The 19,603-nt window shown below is 48.7% G+C and overlaps 1 protein-coding gene across 1 annotated transcript; it reads right to left on the bottom strand.

The window, feature by feature from the left end:
• Nucleotides 1-461: 461 nt before the first annotated feature.
• On the bottom strand, nt 462-11,582 carry LOC119144044 (C-factor-like). Its single transcript, XM_037378851.1, has 6 exons — nt 11,329-11,582; nt 3,484-3,535; nt 2,993-3,180; nt 2,411-2,566; nt 1,443-1,553; nt 462-1,222 (listed from the first exon to the last, which is right to left on the bottom strand). The coding sequence occupies exons 1-6, from the start codon at nt 11,467-11,469 to the stop codon at nt 1,109-1,111; spliced, it is 762 nt and encodes a 253-aa protein (XP_037234748.1). The 5' UTR covers nt 11,470-11,582; the 3' UTR covers nt 462-1,108.
• Nucleotides 11,583-19,603: the final 8,021 nt, after the last annotated feature.

The following is a 19,603-nucleotide window of genomic DNA, read 5'->3' as shown; positions in this document are numbered from 1 at the left end:
TTCACACCATCAGCTGCATCTGAGGGCAGATCTCACAGTGGCTGCTGTCCAGGAGCAGCCACACCTGTCTCTCCCACTTACCTGGCTGCTGTTTTGTCTTTTCTTACTCGGTACAGGAACCCACCGTCTTGGCACAGCATGAAAATGCCTAATCAGCTGGCATGAGGGAGTGATGTTGAAGCAAATCCCAGACTTCAAAGAACTTTTTGCTTTTATCCCTATCTCAGCCAGAACACAGAGATCTTTTCACCAGATGCTTTTAGGAGTTCAGACCAGAACAAGGGTCTGCCCCAGTTTCAGGTACACCCCACCATGTTAAACCCACCTGGCCCGAAGGAAACAGCAATGCCTAGTTCCTTCCTGCAAGGCAGAAGTACCATTCCCTGGTCAGGGAAGAGCAACCTACGTAGACAAACGTACATACACAGAAAAATAACCGCAGTGGTTCAGTAAACAGACTATTTGTTTAAACAAGACTTTATTGAAGATGCTTTAGAAGTTTATGTACAAAACAACATTCCCGCCCCCGTATCAGGATATCAGTCATGCCCTGGGAACAAAGCAAGTGTCTGGTGTGTGCTGTCAACCTGGGGACACTCGGAGGTTGCTGAGGAGTTTACAGAAGCACAAAATTCACGTAGTTTAGAGCTGGGCAACTTCAGCCTTGGCTCAGTTAGGACTGAAAGAAACCAAAGGACCTTTTCTAGAGACGTGTCTCCAGCAAACTGAACTTACTGGAACCTGACAGCCTGCACTGGCCTTGTTCTTTGCAGAAGTAAAGGACCTGACCTCAGAGTGAGAGGCCCACCCTGGTTTTGGAAGTGAAGAGGAACCAGCCCCTGGATTTAACTTGCAGTTTTAACTTATTTTAGATGGTTCCAGGAGATGCCCATTACTAAGAACACAGTAGTATTTGCAGAAAGCATTAGAACAGAGCAGTAGCAATACCAAGTCAGCCACCTTGCTTTCCAAGTATACCTAAAGAGAGGCGGGATATCAGACTGGCTACTTCAGCTAGTAGTGTATAAGAAAACAGTAGAGACACAGACATTAGTGGCACAAGTTAAATAGTGACTGACGTGCTGTTTCCGTAGTATACTGTGCACTTCTACCACGGTAGAGTTTCCCCTTGCCAGTCCAGGAAGGAACCATTTTCTTTTTCACCGAGACGGTCCAGGACAGAGAGAATGCCTGGGATAGCCTCTTGCACCTGCATGGGAGCCTAGAGCAAATCAAGCTTAGATCATTACTAGGAACAGTGTACAGAAGAGAATCAAATGCATTTAAGAAGTTGCTAGAATCAAAGGGGGGGGGGGGGGGCTATTTTCATTTTTCATAGCATGGCCCTGCAGCATATGGAAGTGTATGCTGTGCAGTGGGTTCTTGCTCAGGGGTTGGAACAACAAGGGAGTCTTTCACATTTTCAAAGAGATGTCTCTTACCATGTTTCCACCCATGTCTGTCTGAAGCCAGCCTGGATGCAAAGAAATACAGAGAATTCCATCCGATTTCAAGTCTGCGGCAAGACACCTGGTGATCATATTCAGTGCTGTCTACAACAGTGGAAACCATCTATTAGTGTGCTGGTTTTACAAGCCTGGAGCAAGACCCAAGCTAATTGGCACCTGCCTTCCATCATGATGTCTCCTGACAAATGAAGGGGCAGTAACAGTATCACAGTAATTTATCCAGACTTAGTGGGGGCTTCATTCTCACATACAGCTGTTAAGAGACGTATTGCAAAAGTTCTATTGTCATAAGCTTACTGCCCAAAGACAACACTAAGTTGTGATGGAAGACAAAGTAGTATTTGAAACTCCTAAGGAGCTGTGGGGAAAATAATGTTGACATAAGGACTGTGTTTTTCTGCAATAATCACTGCACAAATGTTCAGGTTTTTACTTCTGAACAGGGAAAACAAGCATATTAACAGCTTATGAGTAGGCGGTGTAAGAGAAACTGTATGTCTAATCTTGACTGTTGGTACAAACTCAGTTTCTGGATGTGACAAAACTGAAAAACTCCACCTCTCGCTAATCAGCTCTACCATGTACAGGTCAGCACACCTTTTGTTGAGTTTCATGCCTATCTTCCTTGGGCTGGAGAAGAACACAGCTAATAGGACACACACCTGAGGGCATCAGTTCTTCCCTGAATGCCAAGTGCCTCTGAAATGGTTCTGTATCAGAGTAGCGATGGAGCATCTGTTTTTAAGAAGCTGGTGTGCTTGCTCCAGATATATGGTTTTCAAGGTCCTGTTTCCACCCTCATGAAGAACAAGAACAGTTCCTGTGTCAGCCTGCCCAAGGAGGTGCTGCAGACCTCACATCATCCTCCTAAGCTCAGAGTGGTCTTTACCTCACAGGCCTGCCGGCACCCAGCAAAGCACAGCCCAGGGCAGCCTACAAACCTTCGCTATCCTGTAGGGGTAGACCTTGAGGAACATCTCATTTGCCTGGACGAGTTGCATGGAGGCAGCAAGAGAGGACATATTGATAATGGCAGCTCTATGGCAGCCCATTCCTGTGCTCAGCTGAGCTGCCTTCCTCAGAAGGGGTAGAAATGCCTGTGAAAACAAGAATTGGTTTTAATTTGGCCCCTTCAAGGCAAGCTGGACTCTCAGGTTCTGCTCTGTGAAGAATTGCCATACAACTCTATACCACCAGCACAGAATGGTGGTGGCTCTCCGGACAAGCTGACCATAGGAAACCTTTCTATAACAGCCAGCTGAAAATAGCAAGGACCTTCAGCCTCTTCTGCCCACCTCCTAACCCAGCCTGTCCACGGAAGTGACCTCATACCAGATGGATTTAAACAAAGAGAAAGATCTTTGATAAAAAGGATCTCTTGCCACTCGCTAGGCATACAGTTTGACATCAGAACCATATCTGTGCAGTTCCAAGGCGACAAATGCTTTGGTTACATGTCCAGCTCACTAGTGGCAAAGCCTCACATAGTACTATAGGTTAAACACATTCTTCCCAGTTCTTACCTTGGTGACCATCAGCTGGGCAACTGTATTGGTTTCGTAAGTGGTGAGCATTGTCTCTGCTGTGACTTCTTCCAAGGAAGCAATCACATTGATGCCAGCGTTGTTAATGAGGCAGTTCAGACCTTTGTCTCCCACAATTTCTTCCACTTCCTTGACTACTTTCTTGATGCTGTTTTCACAGACCACATCTGCACAGAGGAGCCAAGAATAGCCACGGTGAACAGTGAAGCATGTGGTTCAGGTGCCATTCTGGCACTATACAACACATGCTAAACTATAGCTAAGGCAGTAGCCTGAATGGGGACACTGAGGCAGCACACAGAGATGACAAAGCACAGAAGACTTTACATAGATTATGTTTCCCCAGTGTTATCGTAAGGGTGATCATTTTCAGCTGCTGGAGGTCATGTACAGCTACTGATCACCCAGTAGACCTGTTGCTTAAGATGCACTCGCCTGATTAGTTGAAGATGCTTAAGCCCTTTACTCACCCAGTTGGAGAAGCTTGATATTGCTGTATTGCTTGCTAAGCTGCTGGAGCTCCTGGGAAGAAGAAATTATTTGAGTTATCTTTTTAATATATATTTATACATATATACATATATTTCCGTGGCTATTATATAAAACAGTTTGAGATCTGCACCTCCAGAATTGTAACTGCCATTTCTTTTCATAATGGGACTGAAGGCAGTGATACTACTTTGCTTTCCAACTGCTGAGCAGCTTTCTGGAGGACAAGACCAACTGCTCCAAGAAACTGGACTCTTCACCTGCTTAGTCAAGATACCAGCATGCCAGATTATAGAGTTTGTTCTCAGTTTGTACAGCTCCAGGGTGTGTTTGCAGTGTAACCAAAGGTCTTTGATCAGGCAGCTGCCATTGCCAGTTCCACAGCAGACCACCATGGCGCTCAGACTGCATTCCAAGCCAGTAATTCCCCACTTCTGTAAGAAAAGTGTAGTTCTCCTGAAGCTCAGCTAGTGCTAGACATCAGTTTAGCGCAACAGGAAGGCTTAAGAAAAGCCATCTGGAACTACTGTTTGAAGGAAGTTTCCTAGCGCTTTTCCCATGGAAATTCTGTTTGCCAGCACTCTTGTTAGCTTCAATTCTTGTAACCCAAGGTAAAGCACACATTAAATCAGCTCCATACACAGCAAGTGTCCACGAGAAGAACCCTGTTCCTGCTAGATAGCTGTAATTCAGTCATCTGTCTGCTACCTCTCAGTAGAGGAATGACTAGTGTTCTTGAGAAAATGAGTACTATACCAGTGTTGCTGCTGGACAAAGTATGTCCCAACTGGATTTATAGGCCCAGACGGAATACTTAGGTTTCTATGCCATGTAGCCAAGTGGGACGTGTGGCCAAATGTAACAGATGGATTACACACTCCCAGCCCCTTTTAGGAGACTGAGCAACCCTGGCCAAACATTCCAGGTCAAGCAAATCCATCTCTTTAGGAGCCCTTTGGGAACGGGGGTTGGGGGGCTGGTTTTGAAAGAGTACTTTTTGCCACTTGGAGACACTTAGGGACTCCGTGTCCTCTGTCAAGCTATAATGCATTACAACTTTTATCTCTGTTCGTACTCTGCAGGATTCTCTCCAGGCTCGTTCCGAAAATTTGTTCTTCCCCTGAGGACGATCTACAACTGCAGTTAAGGCTGTTAGGGGGGGAGGGAAGGAAGGGGAACAAGTCAGAAGCACAAAGCCAGAAGACATTCCTCCCCTTGGATAGGGCTTAGTGGGACAGTTTTCAACAGATTAAAGGCCCAGAACACACTATCTTGTTTATTGATAGTCAGGCATGAAATAGTTCTGCCATGTCAAGGCCTGCAATAATTATGTAGCTTTGGACTGTTCACTGGACTTCAGTTTGACAGTATCACTTACTTGATAATAAACTCAGAAGTGTTTTGGCTTCTCAGGGTTTGTTCATTTGTGTATAGTCAGACTGCTTTGCTCTCTGACAGAAACAGGCTATGTTTCTAACACTATTGCTAAAAGGCCAGAGATGTTTTGTGAAGTGAATAAGCAACACGTTCAATTAAGAACTCCAAACACTGTAGCATTAAGCCTTCTCCAGCACACAGCGTGAAATTACAATTGCTGCATGCAAATCAGGTTTAAAACTCAATGTTTTTTCCACTCAGTTGGTTACTTAGTTAACGAGTGACTCCCACGTCAGTGGTTTATGTTTCTCAGAAGCAGCTTCCAGGCATAAAGCTAACTCAGATGGCTTTGGTCTTCAAGAATGTTACTTTGTCTGATATAAACATAAGCTGAAAAATCCAGTTAGGAAACCTAAAAATTGCGGAAAAGCCTATTCTTTTCCCTACTGTGACTAGGAGAGGAGGACCAGAGACCAATTCATGCAGCGCAATCAGATACAGCCATTTCAAGCCACCAGTCACGTATGCTGCTTCTCCTCTTCCCCCATTCCAAGGAGTTTTGATCAGAGAGATCAAACGTCCTCTGTGTCTAAAGAACTCCGAAAATATTACTGCAATGCATGCATATACTAGCTATTGACTCCCCACTGAAGGGATAAGTTTTCCTGAAACTCACTGTTGTCATCAGTCAAGTGCCACGTTCTCCCCCCATTAAAAAAAAACAACACAAAACTCCCACCAAAATTACAACTTAAAAAAACCCACCCAAAACAACAAACCAACCTACACCACCAAAGCTATGTGCAAGGCTTTTTTTTTGAAGCAGACTTGTGCTCACTGTTTGGAATGCCAACATGCTAGTGCAGAGGCACGGCTCCCAGGACAAAGAGGTTGAATCCCTGGAGAAGACAAAGTCTTGGAGCAGAGCCAGTGCAGCCCATAATGGCAATGCATGCGTAAGAATAAGTCAGCTCATTGGTACTGCTTTTTGAAGTGCAGCTTGTATTTTAATGTCAGTTAGCACAGTTTCATTTAAAGACACCAGGTACAGCCAACATATCCCAGACTAAGTAATTTTTAGTTAACGTTCTGTGATAGCCAATTTAAAAACAAACGAGACAAACAAAACCAACATAAAACCACAACACATCCCCCTAATACTGTGCTTAGCGTAGTAGCTCTAGGAGTGCTCTGCACCTGAATGGTTACCCCTGAGAATCAGCTCTCAAGGATTCCAAGAAAAAATTAAACTCTGATTAGCATCTGTTGTTTCCCGCTTGCTGATTTTAATTACAATTAAAAAAGAGCCAGCCTACTCCAATTTAAACAGGATTCTCTGGGTGCTCAAGGCTCCAGATACAGCTTCATCAGTACACGGAATATTTACTGCTAGATTTCAACCGGGAATGTTATGTTGTCTTTGCCATTAAGCAGGATTTACTTTGCCTTCTTTATGAAAGCATTATCCACCTCAGTTACAACTCTTGGAAATCTGTGCTCTAGTAGGGCACTTGGAAGCAATCAAGCCAAACTAACATAGCCTGTAGGTAGCTCTGTCAGGCAAAGGGTGCTCGGGTATCCTTCACATCATCCTGCCTGCAGTGAGGGCAAAGTCAAAGGTGTATCATGTTTGCCCATGTCTCTCTGAGACAGGCTATTCAGTATCACAGTGTACAGCCAACTTACTGTTTGCTTGTGTAATAGCTTACACCAGGCTGCCCCAAATCCATAGTTCTCTCTGACTCAAGAGGAGCCAGACCTTAATGCTATAGGAAGTGCAAAAGAGTTCCAGGGGGAGAAAAAACCCCCCAACACTGCAATAACCCCAAATTATAAAGGCTTCAGGAATGCCCCCTTTGTCCGATATAACACATCTATCTTGCTAGAGCGCTGCTCCAGAGATTGCTCAGCTGCTCCTTCCAACAGCAGACCACACGGCTAAAATATGTAGCACAGAAAAAAAACCAACCAAACAAAAAAAAAAACACCAAAAAAACCTGACAGTGTGCAGAAGCACTTCAGTGAGAGCTCCGTGTCTGACAAGGGAAGAGACACAGCACTGTTGGTAACACTATCTCCTACTTCAGAGGAAGGGAAACAGCACATTAAGCCCTGGAAGCTCTCCAGAGCCCAGCAGAGGACCCCTGAGCAGCAAGGAACTGAACGCTTTCTTGTTCACCTGGGAACACACTTGGGCTTGCGGGAGAGCACGAGGAACAAGAGATGCTCCTGTCCCGAGGTCCCATGGTCAGCTCTCAGCACAGCCTGGCAGAGCCAAGCTGAGTATCTGAGCCCTGTAACTGGATTTACGCCGTGGCCATTCGGATCCCTTCAGCTACCTCGCTTCCTTCTGCACCTCAGCAAGTCAGAGGGGGGACTACTGGGGCTGCACCATCATCAGGTGTAGTCTTAAGACTTCAGATCTGAGGGTTTTTTCCCTTTTACGGGGAAGCAGGATGGGGGAAGCAAGAGCAAGAAAGAAAAGCAGGAGCTGGGGATAATTACAGATGGGTCCACAAGCCCGTACAGGCTGGCTGATAATAACTGTACTGTGGTTTTGTCCATCTGGAGTGCAAAGAGAGGACACCCAGGATTATTTTGCAAGGGAGATGTAGTTGCTTCCACTCTCGGTGCCAAAGCAGCCCAAGTAAAGGCAGATCAGCGTCAAAGTGTGGCTGAAGGAGTCTAGCATGGTACTTTTCAAGGAGGAGCAGCGGTTATCTAGATGCGCCTGCAGGCCTGCTGCATGTTATCGTGTGATCTAAAGCCCATTTGTTAGGCAAATGTTCTGTGGAGGCCACCTAGAAGCTATTCAGCACAAGAACTCAAGTTATTACAACTTCTGCCAGCGCAGGCTCATGTGAAAGCTTGCAGCTGTTCGGCATTACCCCAGGATTTGCAAGTTACAGGAGACGTGCTGCTCTCTGTAGTAAGCAGAGGAGAGCAAAGTCAGACTCTTCTCCAGCATCTCTCTTAAGTCAGGTCCTTGGGGGCTTTTGGCTGCCCACTGTTTGGAGGACTCTGAAGTATGCAGTCCTCTCTGCAACAGCATACGCTCTGCTGAGAGATTCTCTGGATAAATCTCCGATACCAAGGAATTGCTGCTGACTGTTGTCCCCAAGATGAGCACTGGATTTGCCAGTAGCTAAGCATATTTAATCACTTTTCCTCTAAAAACTGGAAGGTTATTTTTAAAAAGCTTTTCGTTTAAGATCTTCCCATCCTTTTTGCCCTCCCTGCACTCTGCAACAGGCAAATGCTGCTCTATCAAACCAGATGAGAGCAGAATTTAAGAGAACTATCCAAAGTTGCCTGTCTCCAAGTTCATCCTCCAGTGCTGGAGAGGAACTGGGGGACAGTGCAGGATTTTTCATATGGTCACTTACCACAAAGCAAAGTGGGAAGAAACTAAATTAGATAAATTAGACCACTTGAGTCACCGTCAAGAGGAAAAGCAAGTACCGAGTGCTCAGGTGTGCAGAGAAAGAACAAGTCACTCAGCTCTCCAGCCCAGGCCGCATGGTCAACAAAGGGATCTTAGATGGGCAAAGCCCATTTGATGTGTATGAAGACAAGTCTGCGGTGCCAGCCCCAGGAGTACAGGAACCTGAACGCTGGGGGGTTAAGATCTGACTGGTAAGTTAGCGAAGGCAAAGTTTTCTCTCTGGGAAAGAAGAAAAAAAAAAAAAAGAAAGTCACTGAACCTTGGCCTTTCCTTACCACACCACACTCAAGCAACATTGCCAAATTGGATCCAAGCTTTGAGACGGTCATATATGGTACTAAAACTCCCATTGCTAGAGGCTCAAGCACGTCTGTGCTTGCCCTCTGCCAGCTAGGAGTAGTGGCATGGTGGAAACACCCCAAAAGGTCAGAAAGTTTTGTGCCAACTGTATGCATTGCAGATGAGACAGATAATAGTAGTGAGACTACTACAGTACCTTTAGTAAAGATTTCCCTTCTTTGTGTTTCCAAACCCATCTGTTAGAAATATGCTTTCAGCTGGCTGCAGAGGTTTCTATTGATGTACTGCCAAAGCACAGCACATGGCCTAGAGGTCCTTACAAAGAACAAAAACCTACCCTGATGCACCAAGGACAAACCTTGCCTCCCCCCATCACCAAAAAAAGAAAAGGGGGGAGGGAAGTTTAGGATGCACCCCATGTGGCCTGCAGAATGGCCACTGGGGGTTACTGGAATGTGGCCCTTGGCCAGCTTCCTGTGACTGCCAGCAGTCTTTCCAGGTTTCCACTGCTGGAAGCAAGGAGTGACCCCGACTCTTCCCAGGCACACTGCACTTTTTGAAGGCTATTTCATCTTCTGGTGCAGGTTTACCAGCCTTTTTGCTCAAGATTTTTAAGTCCTGGCAGTGTGAAGAAGCTCACAAGTTCTGTTCAGATATGTCCGTGTAACGTTTCCTAGGAAGCTCTTCCTACGGAAGGAACCATTTCACTTCTCCATGTAATTGATCCAAGATCATTATAACGAGAAACCCCTGCTGAACACAAGGGCCAACTGGTGAAAAAGAGAACCTCCCTCAGCACCGGCTCAAGCAGCTTTAGAACAAACAACCAAGCGGGGAGATTTCTATCTAACAACAGGTCATATGTCTCTGCTGGTTTCCTGTACCACGCTGTTGTGCAATCACTAATAGGAAATACAACTGGGACACACGCCAGGTCTTGTAACAGGAGTGAAATACACAGGAGTAACAGGAACGGTAGCGAATACCTGTTCAGGAGCTCGTCTACTGCAGAAGGGGGGCAGAGGGGGGAAGCTGCAGGAATCAATGCCTCTGAAAGGCAGTCTTGTGCACCAGAGTTCAGTCTGTTCCTCAGCAATTCGATTCAGAAAGATCCTAAACGTGCCTTAGTGCCGGAGAGTTATTTTTTTCAATAACAAGAAACAAAATTAAGCCTTTTTCCTTTGGTTTCATAAGTACCTGTAGAGCAGCACAGTGCTGCTGGAGAAGCGGGTGGTCAGACTGCAGGCACCCCCGAGCCAGCTCGGCACTGCCATCCTGGAAGGGGCAGCTGCGGCACCACCTTTTAAAATTTTTGTGTAGCTAAGCAGTAAACAAAGTCCCTACATTTTCTTTATTGCTAGCATGGCGTGACCACAATTTGCACTGAAAAGAATAAAGTCCACTGTAAGGGAACAGACGTATAAGCTCCGTTTAGCTCTGCACATGCCAGGGAATGTGCCTTTCACTAAGGCAGCCTTGTGCCGTGCTTGGAATAGGGGAGATGCGGGAGCAGGGCTTTGGGGATCAATTCTCCTATCGGATACCTGTGGCACAGTAGGTGCGAGACAGCCGCAGGGTTGAGAGCTCAGATTCTGGCAGCTCTGGAGCACTAGAGCTTTCCCAGGAAAGAGGGGGATACCTGCGTGTATTGTCGTGCTGCCCTAGCAGCGTTCTACCTTACTGAGGAGAGTCAAGAGCAGACTAGAGATGCACCAAAGGACACCAGTAGCTGTGAAGTGAGTGGCTTGATAACCCTCTCCAGTTTGCCTCCCAAAGGTTTCATTTGTCATTTATAACAGTCTAGGGCTGGGGAAGGAGCCCAGACACATCACTGCTGTGCTGTAGCGGCCGGGATGCTGGCTGAGGGGGGAAAGGGCTGCAGGTGAATTCACCAGCAACGTGTAACAAAAGCTACTGCGTTTGCAGCAGAAGGTGCTGGTCCCTGCGCAGCCAAGGAGGGCACCAAGAGGAGTGTTTAATTCGTCGTTCCTTTGAGCCTTTGCACTTAATTGCAAATTCAGTGGAGAAAGGGAAGAGAAAGATGGGGCAGAGCTCCTTCTGGGGACACAGGGACACCGTGTAGCAGAGGCAAGTAAAGCTGTAACGGGATTCACTGGGAGGCTTATGGGGGGTGGACTGCCCCTGCAGGGCTCCTGGGCCACGGAAAATTGGAGAAGGCCAGGATAGTCTTATCTCCAGCTGCAAATCCAGTGGGAAACTCGTGGGCAAGAGGGAGCGGCTGGCAGGAGCCCTGAGGTGCTGCAGCTGCCCAGCCTGCCCGGCCGGGACCGGGGGACTCCCAGCTCCCCTCCCCTCCCCCCGGGAATGCCCAGAGGGACCCGAACAGCAGCACCCCGGGCTCATTTCACCTCCAGCCTCGGAGACTCACGGCACCGGCTCCATCCGATCCGGCCACCTACCCCGGGCGACAGCTCAGCCCCCAGCTCCCCTCCCGCCCCGGGCACTCGCTGCTGGGACACCGGCGCCTGGTCGCAAAGATGCTGCGGCCCCGAAGTGCCTTCTCCCTCCCCCGCCCCCTCCCCGCCAGCCCCCGGGGCCAGCACTGCCGGACCGGGGCTCGGGGCTGCATCCCCTGCCCGGCCCCGCCCGCCCCCGGGGCTGGGGGCTCCGGCACGCAGCGGGGCAGGCGCGGGGTCCCGCGGGCCGGCAGCATCCCCCCCCGCCCCGGGCAGCCCCCGCTTACCTGCGCCTTCTCGGGGTACCGGCAGGTGGCAAAGACCAAGTCCGGGGGGGGGCTGGCGGCTGCGAGCCCCCGCACCAGCCCCAGCCCGATGCCCCGGCTGCAGCCGGTGATGAGCACGGAACGGCAGCGCGGCTGGGCCATGCTGGCACGGCTCGGCACGGGCACGGGCACAGGCACAGGCTCGGCTCGGCTCGGCTCGCTCTGCGCCCGGCGCGGCCCCAGCGGCTCTTAACCTGCGCGGCGCGGAGCCGGCACCGCCGTCCCGATCCCGATCCCGCCCCCGCCCGGCCCGGCCCGGCCCGGCCCGGTCCCCGCCTCCCGGGGCTCGCCCCCCTCCCCGGGCGGGTCCCGCTGCGGCCCCCCCGCAGCAGCCTTGTCCCCGAGTGCCCGGCTGCGCTCGGGAAGCGCGCGGCTTCCCCAGGGGAAGGGGACCGGGTGCCCCCAGCCCCAACCGCCCCCCGCCCCGTTACCTGCGTGCCAAGGCCAGCGGGGGAGAAGCGGAACCTTCCTGGTCCCCGCGGGGACCGCCTGCCCCCCCCCCCAGCTCGTAAGCCTGACATCAAGGGACAGAGGTGACATCGCTAGAGATCTAGGAGAGGGTAGAAGAAACGGTCCCAATTCTCTACTGGGGCAATGAAGTGGAGGCAGGAGCTGAACCCCCATTTCTGGACTCCCCAGGTCACTGCCAGAGGCACGGAGCACCCTGCTTGTTTGGCTGTTAGGAGCATCCTTGCCTGTTCATCCTGCGGTGGGCAAGAGCTTGCTGGAAGTGGCAAGCCTTCCTCGCTTTAGCTGGTCCTCACATGCATTAGCCACCGGGCTTGTGCATGCTTTCCCTGTTCTTGATCTGCACACACTCATACATATAAATTGGTATGTGTAGGTATAAAGGCTTTGATTGCATCTGTTAGTATTATACTGCTCTTTATTTTCTTTATTAAAAGATCAGGAAGCTTCTAAAACACTAACTTCATCCTGATACAGGTCAAGAATAGCCTCTCCTCTTGTACTTGGGAAACTAAAGCACAAAGTTTTGGTAATTTGTTCCAATTACAAACCATCTGATGAGTCTGCCCCATTTCCCTTTTGTTGGTTTATTTCTAAACAACTGCAGTGGCTCCGAGGAATGTTCAGGATCTGCGTATCTGAAAATATCTGTTCCTGCTGGACAGCTTAAAAGAAGGTTTGATAGTTGCGTCACGCTCCCAGGGTGAGATAAAGACAAGATACTTGCAGTCATTGCTCATGTCTCAGGCTCTTCGACACACAAAGTGTTGCTGGCAAGCAAAGCTGACCAGCAACGTGGCTTCTCGACCAGTGTTTCTGTTATCTTTGTGTACAAAGTCATGACGAGGATGCTTATTTCTGGTATACCGAGCCCCTATACACAGAACGGTCCCCAGCCCTCTCTCTTCCTTCAGCAAGCAGAGTCCTGGGCTTTCACGGAGCCAAACGCATCAGTAGGTTCTTAATCAAGCAGGAAACAGAGTCCAAGGTTTAGTGGATACAAAGTGTTTGCCCATTGCAAACGTCTTAAAGACAATGCACATTGTATTGGTGCGTTATGCTGCCTTTTTATGGCATCATAAACATACACAGCAATTTGCAAACAAACCACAGGGGCAATATCCATCCTCAATTGCCCCTTTCCCTGACAGGTCTGAAAATGCGCGACAAAGGAGCTGGTGGAGCTGGCTCCGCTTGGCTGCTGGGGAGAGAGATGCAGTGATTTGTCTTGAGGCCTCTGAGCCAGAGGTCAGGGGACAACACCCAGTTACTGCACCCTGCCTGATGGATGACTCACACCAAAAAGCAACCACCCACCTTGGTTTTCAAAGAGTTTCCTTCTCCTTTGCCACAGAGACACAAGCAGCCAGGCCTCTGTGTGCAAATCACCCCAGCCCCACTTGCTCCACACGCATCAGCTGGGGACCAGGACCATTGTCTCCATACTGGGCTCAAACCAATTTGCTGCAGCTTGTCAGTTTTGCTGCACGTTACTGGGGCTGCCGGCGAGTGCCCAAAAATATCTTCTGTTCTTGTGACAAACGGGAGATAGAATGGGCTGGTGCGGACATCTCTTGTTTAAGCTGCCACGTTTCACATCACATCTCTAATGAGTGTAGGGCAGGCTGGGGAGCAGCTAATGAGCGTGAACTGGTTGGTTTCACATATTCCCTGAGGAATGACACACTGTATACATTGTCCCTTTCCCTGCTGTGAACGTGAGAAGCTGCATTGTGCGACACCACCTGAAATGGACATTGAAGGGGAGAGTGTGGACTTACAGATGCCTTACTCTAGGCTTACTCCAGGCTCACTAAGGGAAACCAGCAGTCTATTGTCAGTCTTACAATGCCAAGGAGGGCCGCTAGAGTGATAGGCAAGACAAGTGATGGAAAGGGCTCTCCTGCTTTGAATAGACATGGTATCAGGTCTCTACAAAGCTAAGGAAATGATGAAAATGCCGTTGCCTTACACTATGCGTTCCCTTACTTACTCCTATAGAAGTATTCCCTCTGTTCTCTGAGGCTGGCTTAGCTACATCCATTTTGAAGTCTCGTTGGCTTCTTACAGAGCTGTTAGTGCTGGTAGCAGAGGAGGGTGGAGGCACTGTGGGATACAGGTACCACCTATTGCTTGCAAAGTACAGTCAGGTCAGTCCGCTTCTCCCTGGAACCCGGACCTAGCGAGGTTCAGATGCTCGGCTGGGATTTAGGGAATTATACCTCAACTCCTGGCTGCACAACAACTGCATTTGTCAGCTTGGGGAAGTGAGAAGAGTGTGTTCACGCTGCCTAGGTTTGGTATGTTGTTTAGGCAGCTGCTATTCCCGAGTTCTGAGAGACAGACTCATCCACCAAAGGGTCTGGAGAAGTCTAATTGAAATATGAATACCTGTCCTTATCCATCAGTTATAGGAAAGAGAAGGAATGCCCCAGCTTTGGTAATAAGTTCTCAGGCAGTGTGAATATCCTTCTTAGTATTTCCATATAGTCTCCTCTACCGGCTCCATGGCATTGTTTTCATAAGGACTGGAAGGAGATCAGGTGCCTTAAATAGATCAGCTGCGAGTGATCCTCCACAACAGGAGCCTTGGGAAGGGCCTTCATCTCCTCCATCCTCTCAAGATTCAGTGGCTTTGGAAATCGCATGGCCCGGGGGGCTGATTACCCTGACAGTGATGGGTGGTAGGCACTCACTGAAGCTTAGCTCAGCCGTGCAGGTAAGAGGCTGGTTTCACCCGTGGAGTTGGGAAGGAATACATAATTCAGCCATACACAAGCTGCTCACACACACACACAGAAATCAATGGCTAATATCAAGGGCGTCAAAACAATCAAAGAAATGTCTGATTACTGCTCTGCCATGTGTAAAAATGAGCGTGTGGGTCTATCGCTCTTTAAATAAAGTGGATCCACAGAATTAGATTACACTCTTCTCTAAAGCTGGTGGGAAAAGCTCATCTTTGTGCAGAGATCAGATGTGGCGACAAGCCAGCAGTAAGGCTGCCCTGTACACCGATACCTGTGTTTTTCTCCTTTCTTCCAAATAAAGCGCCCTTCCAGAAATCTCTCTCTCTCACGAACACTGACACTCTCCTTTTCCAAGTGGTTTCATCAGTTACCTTCCTTCCTATGTGCACTACATTAATTTCAGAACAATTCTCTTTGTGCATTACAAACAGCATTTTGTTGGGTTTGGAGAATTATTTAAAAAAATAAAAAAAATAAATCCAGCAGCCATAAAACTGCTTACTTGACCTCTTTGTGCTTGTAATTTATTCAGCCCTCGCTGTCAGCACATAGGAGCGCTGGAATTTTGCGCGGGTGAGCGAAGCCTGCAGCGGCAGCGCTGGGACTGGCAGCCCCTGGGCTCGTGCTGGCGTGGACACGCCGTTGGGTACCGCAGCACCGCGCAGCCTGCGCCACCCCTCCCACGGCACAGCAGGGCCGCGATCGGTACTGACATAATCCCAGCGTGGGTTTGCTGACCTGAGACGTTGGTGACACCCGTTAGGCACTTTGTGCTTGGTGCCGCACTCGCCATCAAACCCAATCGCAGGTTCTATGGCCCTTTATAAACGCTTGCACTGCTGTTTGCCTTCAATTTCTCAGGCATCCCTTGCTGTGTTCCTCCTCCAGCCCCTCTTTCCCGAGTCATGTGGGGGATTCTTCTGCCAGCAGCTTTTGTGATGAGCAGCTGAACAAAAAGGATCCCACCAAAGTCAAGGGGAGGGTCGTCACTGCCAGGGCACAGCCAGGACGCCGCACACAGGCTGCTTGTCTCTTCTCTGGAATTCAGAGCAGTTCTCGAAGGGGAAGAAACAGTCTAACTACAGGAAGATGTTTTTCTCAGTAAATAAAATATATCCTGAAAATCCCCGCTGTTGTCTAGATACACAAGACACAGAACTAGCACATACAGAATTTTACATAATGCAAGGTTCTCCTAAAAAAAACCCCAAAAGCTCTCGTTCTGCTTTTATAGACAGGGAAACCAGGACAAGGTCCAGTCACATGGTCCAAGGTCACACCGAGCTGGAGACAGGTTCCCCGGGGCGAGCAAGGTCCCATCCCGCTAGCGAGGCGTTTTTCCTGAGTAACATGAGGTAGATATCCACGTTGCAAGACATAGCAAGCTACGTATGAGAGAAACACTGCCCAGGGCTCCTTGCCTCACCGGAGACAGCAAACAGCAGCCAGGTCCTGTGCATGCGGGTTCTCTTCCACCAGCTGATGCTGGATCCAAATCTGGCCAGCCCCAGTCACGTCTTCTCCCCTCAGCTCTCATTCTGTCCTTCCCAGCTCTTCCCAAGGTGTTTGCTACAGCTTTTAACCAAGTTCCGTGTACTAGAAGCTAGTTCCTCCAGGCCTACTTTTGTCAAACTCTTGGAGTCCACTCCAGATTTCAGCACGCTGTTACGCACAATCTAAGGCGGCAAATTTTTATGTTGTTCAGCTCAACTCGAGTTGGCTACACCAGAAGCAGAACCGCTTGGCTTAGTAATTTCTCCCCCACATTTAAAGACAGTAAAAACAAGGGTTGTCTGGCAACATTTCCAGAGGATTTACCTGGCAGGACACCGGAGAAAACGTTCCTTTTGTTTTGCATAGAGCAGTATTTTTAAATAATTGCTACTTGCAGTTTCCATATTTGAGTGAGCTCCATCATTCAGCTCCTCTCTGGCTTAGGTCCATCGTCGTGCAGGACACGCTGCAAGGCTGTTTTTATTTTTCTTGCAGGTCTCTGGCGCTTTTGCCACCCAAGAACATATCAGAATATTTATAGTGTTTGTGGAACTGTAAATCATTATTAGAGCGATAGTCTGTGAGCAAAACAAAGTTTAAAAATAGGCACTCCCTCTAACTAAACAGGTTTGAATCGCCAATCCAGAGCCTCCAGGTCAGCAGGATTCAGTCCAAGCAGACTCCAGGATGTCAAACATGGGAAGAGTAGTCGCCCTTCACAGAGGTGCACAAAATACTCTGCCGTAAACCAAAGCCACCATCCGTTTTGGTGCTGCAGACCTGGCCGTGCCAGATCTTAAAGCTGGCTTCAGCTTCTGGTAGACTGAGAGGCACACGCAGCCAGCTCGGCACGAAGGCGGGCGGTTTCTGACCGAGGTGGAACCTCTCTCCCCTTTTACACCACACGTTTTCCCAGCACCCAGCTTGGCGTGGAGGCAGCGTCACTGAAGCTCACGGTACATCCCAGTTAAAATCTCCCTCCTTCCAAATGTCTAACAGGGAATTGAAACCAGGTTTACTCCTTTGATCTCAAAACCTGCAAGCTTTCTTGTTTACTCAATTATTCTTTCATTGCGTCAACTTACCAACATGGTGGGATCTTTCCCTCTCGGTCACCACCCGCCTGGCACACAGAGCTAGAAGTTCCATGTTTGAGGAAATAATTCTTCAGGCTTTCACCTGGAAAAGGAAAGCTTTGGTGACCAACCCTCTGGTGATACAGAGCAAATACAGATCTGAAGGTGCAACCTTCCACCTGCACGTTGGACTTACAGCTGTGGAGTCCATCGGTGAGGAAACTTTTAGCCGGGAAGCCTCGAGGGTTATTCCCCATGAAGGAAGGGGGACTAGGCTGCCTTGCTGGAGCAGGTAGAAGGCTTTTCCCAAGGAAGGAGAACCACAGCCTGGCCAAGACTGTAACACCTTCTAAGCCTGAGGTTTCAGTAAGCGCTGCCCCTCCAAAGGTTCCAGCCGGTGAGAACCTCTCTCCGGGCAGAAGGAAGCGCACGTGAACATCAGATACAGAGAGATCACAGAGGAGTTTGATGTTCTCACAAGCAAGCCCCGTGCTGCGGTTCTGAACACCTGAAGATGTTCAGAAAACACAAGTCATAATCCACCTAAAGAGCTGAGACTTGTATATGCATGCACGTACACAAAACCACGGTGCTTTTAACATTTTAGGTAAATCTCAGCTCTTCCGTTTGCTCAGCCTGATAGATACAGGTTTTTGTGTTTTGCAGTCTTTGTAACCATGAGAACTATAATCTTTTTTGTTTTCCTAAAATGAACATTTAGATTCTCTCACAACTTCTCACTCAGTAGACTACAGGTTGGAAACAAACTCCAAATATTGTGTGATCTGTGACAAAGCCACAAGCACTGGTAGCTGGGTGGAGCTAAAGAAAAAAGGTTGGTCTCAGTAGTGTAAATACAGCGAAACTACTACGCACAGGCTTCAGCTGGAGGAACTAGTCAGGTCAGAGGCTGTCCTATTTTCTGTCCGCAAGGACTTAAGAACGTGTCTGGATTTGAGGACAGGCCTGTACCATCCCTCCAGCTTCCTGAAACATGCACTAGGTCAAACACTGATGCCTAGAAAAGTGCAGTTGATCCTTCGGTGAATTGTGAAAATGATGTCTGAGCAGGATTACACATCATTTATTCTATATTCAGCTCCACTTCCTAGGAAAATGAGTAAAAATTAAAGAACTAAAAGGTTCAGGAAGGAAGTTCTTTGCCAAAGAACTGTCGAGTTCCCCAAAAGCTCATGTGTGGGACTGACAGCAGGGTTATTTCTTAAGTCACAGTGAGGGTACAGACCGCCTCATCCTATCATTTCACAGGAACCACCACCGTTCAGCCAGATACCAGTGGGCTCCCACTGCTACCCCATCAGATGACCCTCAGGTGAAACAAGTTTTTTAATAAGACCAAAAGCAGCCCTGCTCTTTTCAGCTCCTTAGGAAACATCAGGAAAAAAAAAAAAAAAAATCAACCGACAACCAGACGTACAGAAACAAAAAGGGGCTCCAAGAGGGCACTAAGCACAGGTAAGGAACAACAGAATGACTTGACACGGTATTTAACATTTTCTCCAATTTCTTTTTCCCCAGGTTCTTTTACAGTGTTGGGCCCAATCACATCCACTTGACGCCCACCACAGGAACTGGGCTTACGAAAGATGAGGCGAACAAATGCAACCTGGTTCCAAGAAAAGGGAATCAGCTGTCAGCTTCTGAGTTGCTTGTAATCGGCAGCACTTACTTCCCCGAGTTGTCTCAACAGTTCCCCAGGGCCGGCTTGCATCAAAACCACCACAGATGTTCATCCACTTCCAAACATTTTCACACCCCAGGAGCTGGCGCTGAGCCCATTTTCTCTTTTCCACGCATCAAGGTGCAAGTTTCTCATGAACCGCTGTTCTGTCATCTCCCCAAGATCACCCGTAGCTGCTACCTGTGCAGTTTGCTCCCTGTTGTACGGGTGAAGAGGACGAGTCATCACCGTTCATGCAATCCAGCTATCTGCCATCTACACTTTAAAGTGAGAGAAACGCACGTTCCATCCCACAGACTTCTGCGGCTTGCTGGATGTTATATTTGGTATCGCCTGGCCAGGTGCCTAAACTAACAGAATGCCCAAGATTCCCAGCTTCAAGGAAATCCAGATTTAATTCCAACGGTTTGTAAATTGACCACTGCAAAAAGCTTAAAGCGAAACTCTGCAATGACTGCTTTGGAATGCCGATCTGGTTATTTTCGGAGTGAAGTATGACAGATAGCACTGTTCTCAGCACAGCACATGCTGGAGAACTACTTGCTTGTAAATCCCCCCGTTACTGAATACACGCGGTAACGCTCTAATCTTGGACTTCCTAAGCGAAGCAGAACAGCCCTCGCCTGCCCTTGGGCTGCGTGCCGTACCACCCTCTGCACCTCTGACATCGACACCCACCCAGCCCCTGCACTTCAACCGTTCTTACGCTTCGTCGAGCTCCTCGCAGCACCTTCCCCCAAACCCAC

This window comes from Falco rusticolus, chromosome 3 (genome assembly GCF_015220075.1).
Source record: "Falco rusticolus isolate bFalRus1 chromosome 3, bFalRus1.pri, whole genome shotgun sequence".
NCBI lineage: Eukaryota > Metazoa > Chordata > Aves > Falconiformes > Falconidae > Falco > Falco rusticolus.
The sequence above is the reverse complement of the archived record's forward strand: the minus strand, read 5'-3'. Positions and strand labels throughout refer to the sequence as shown.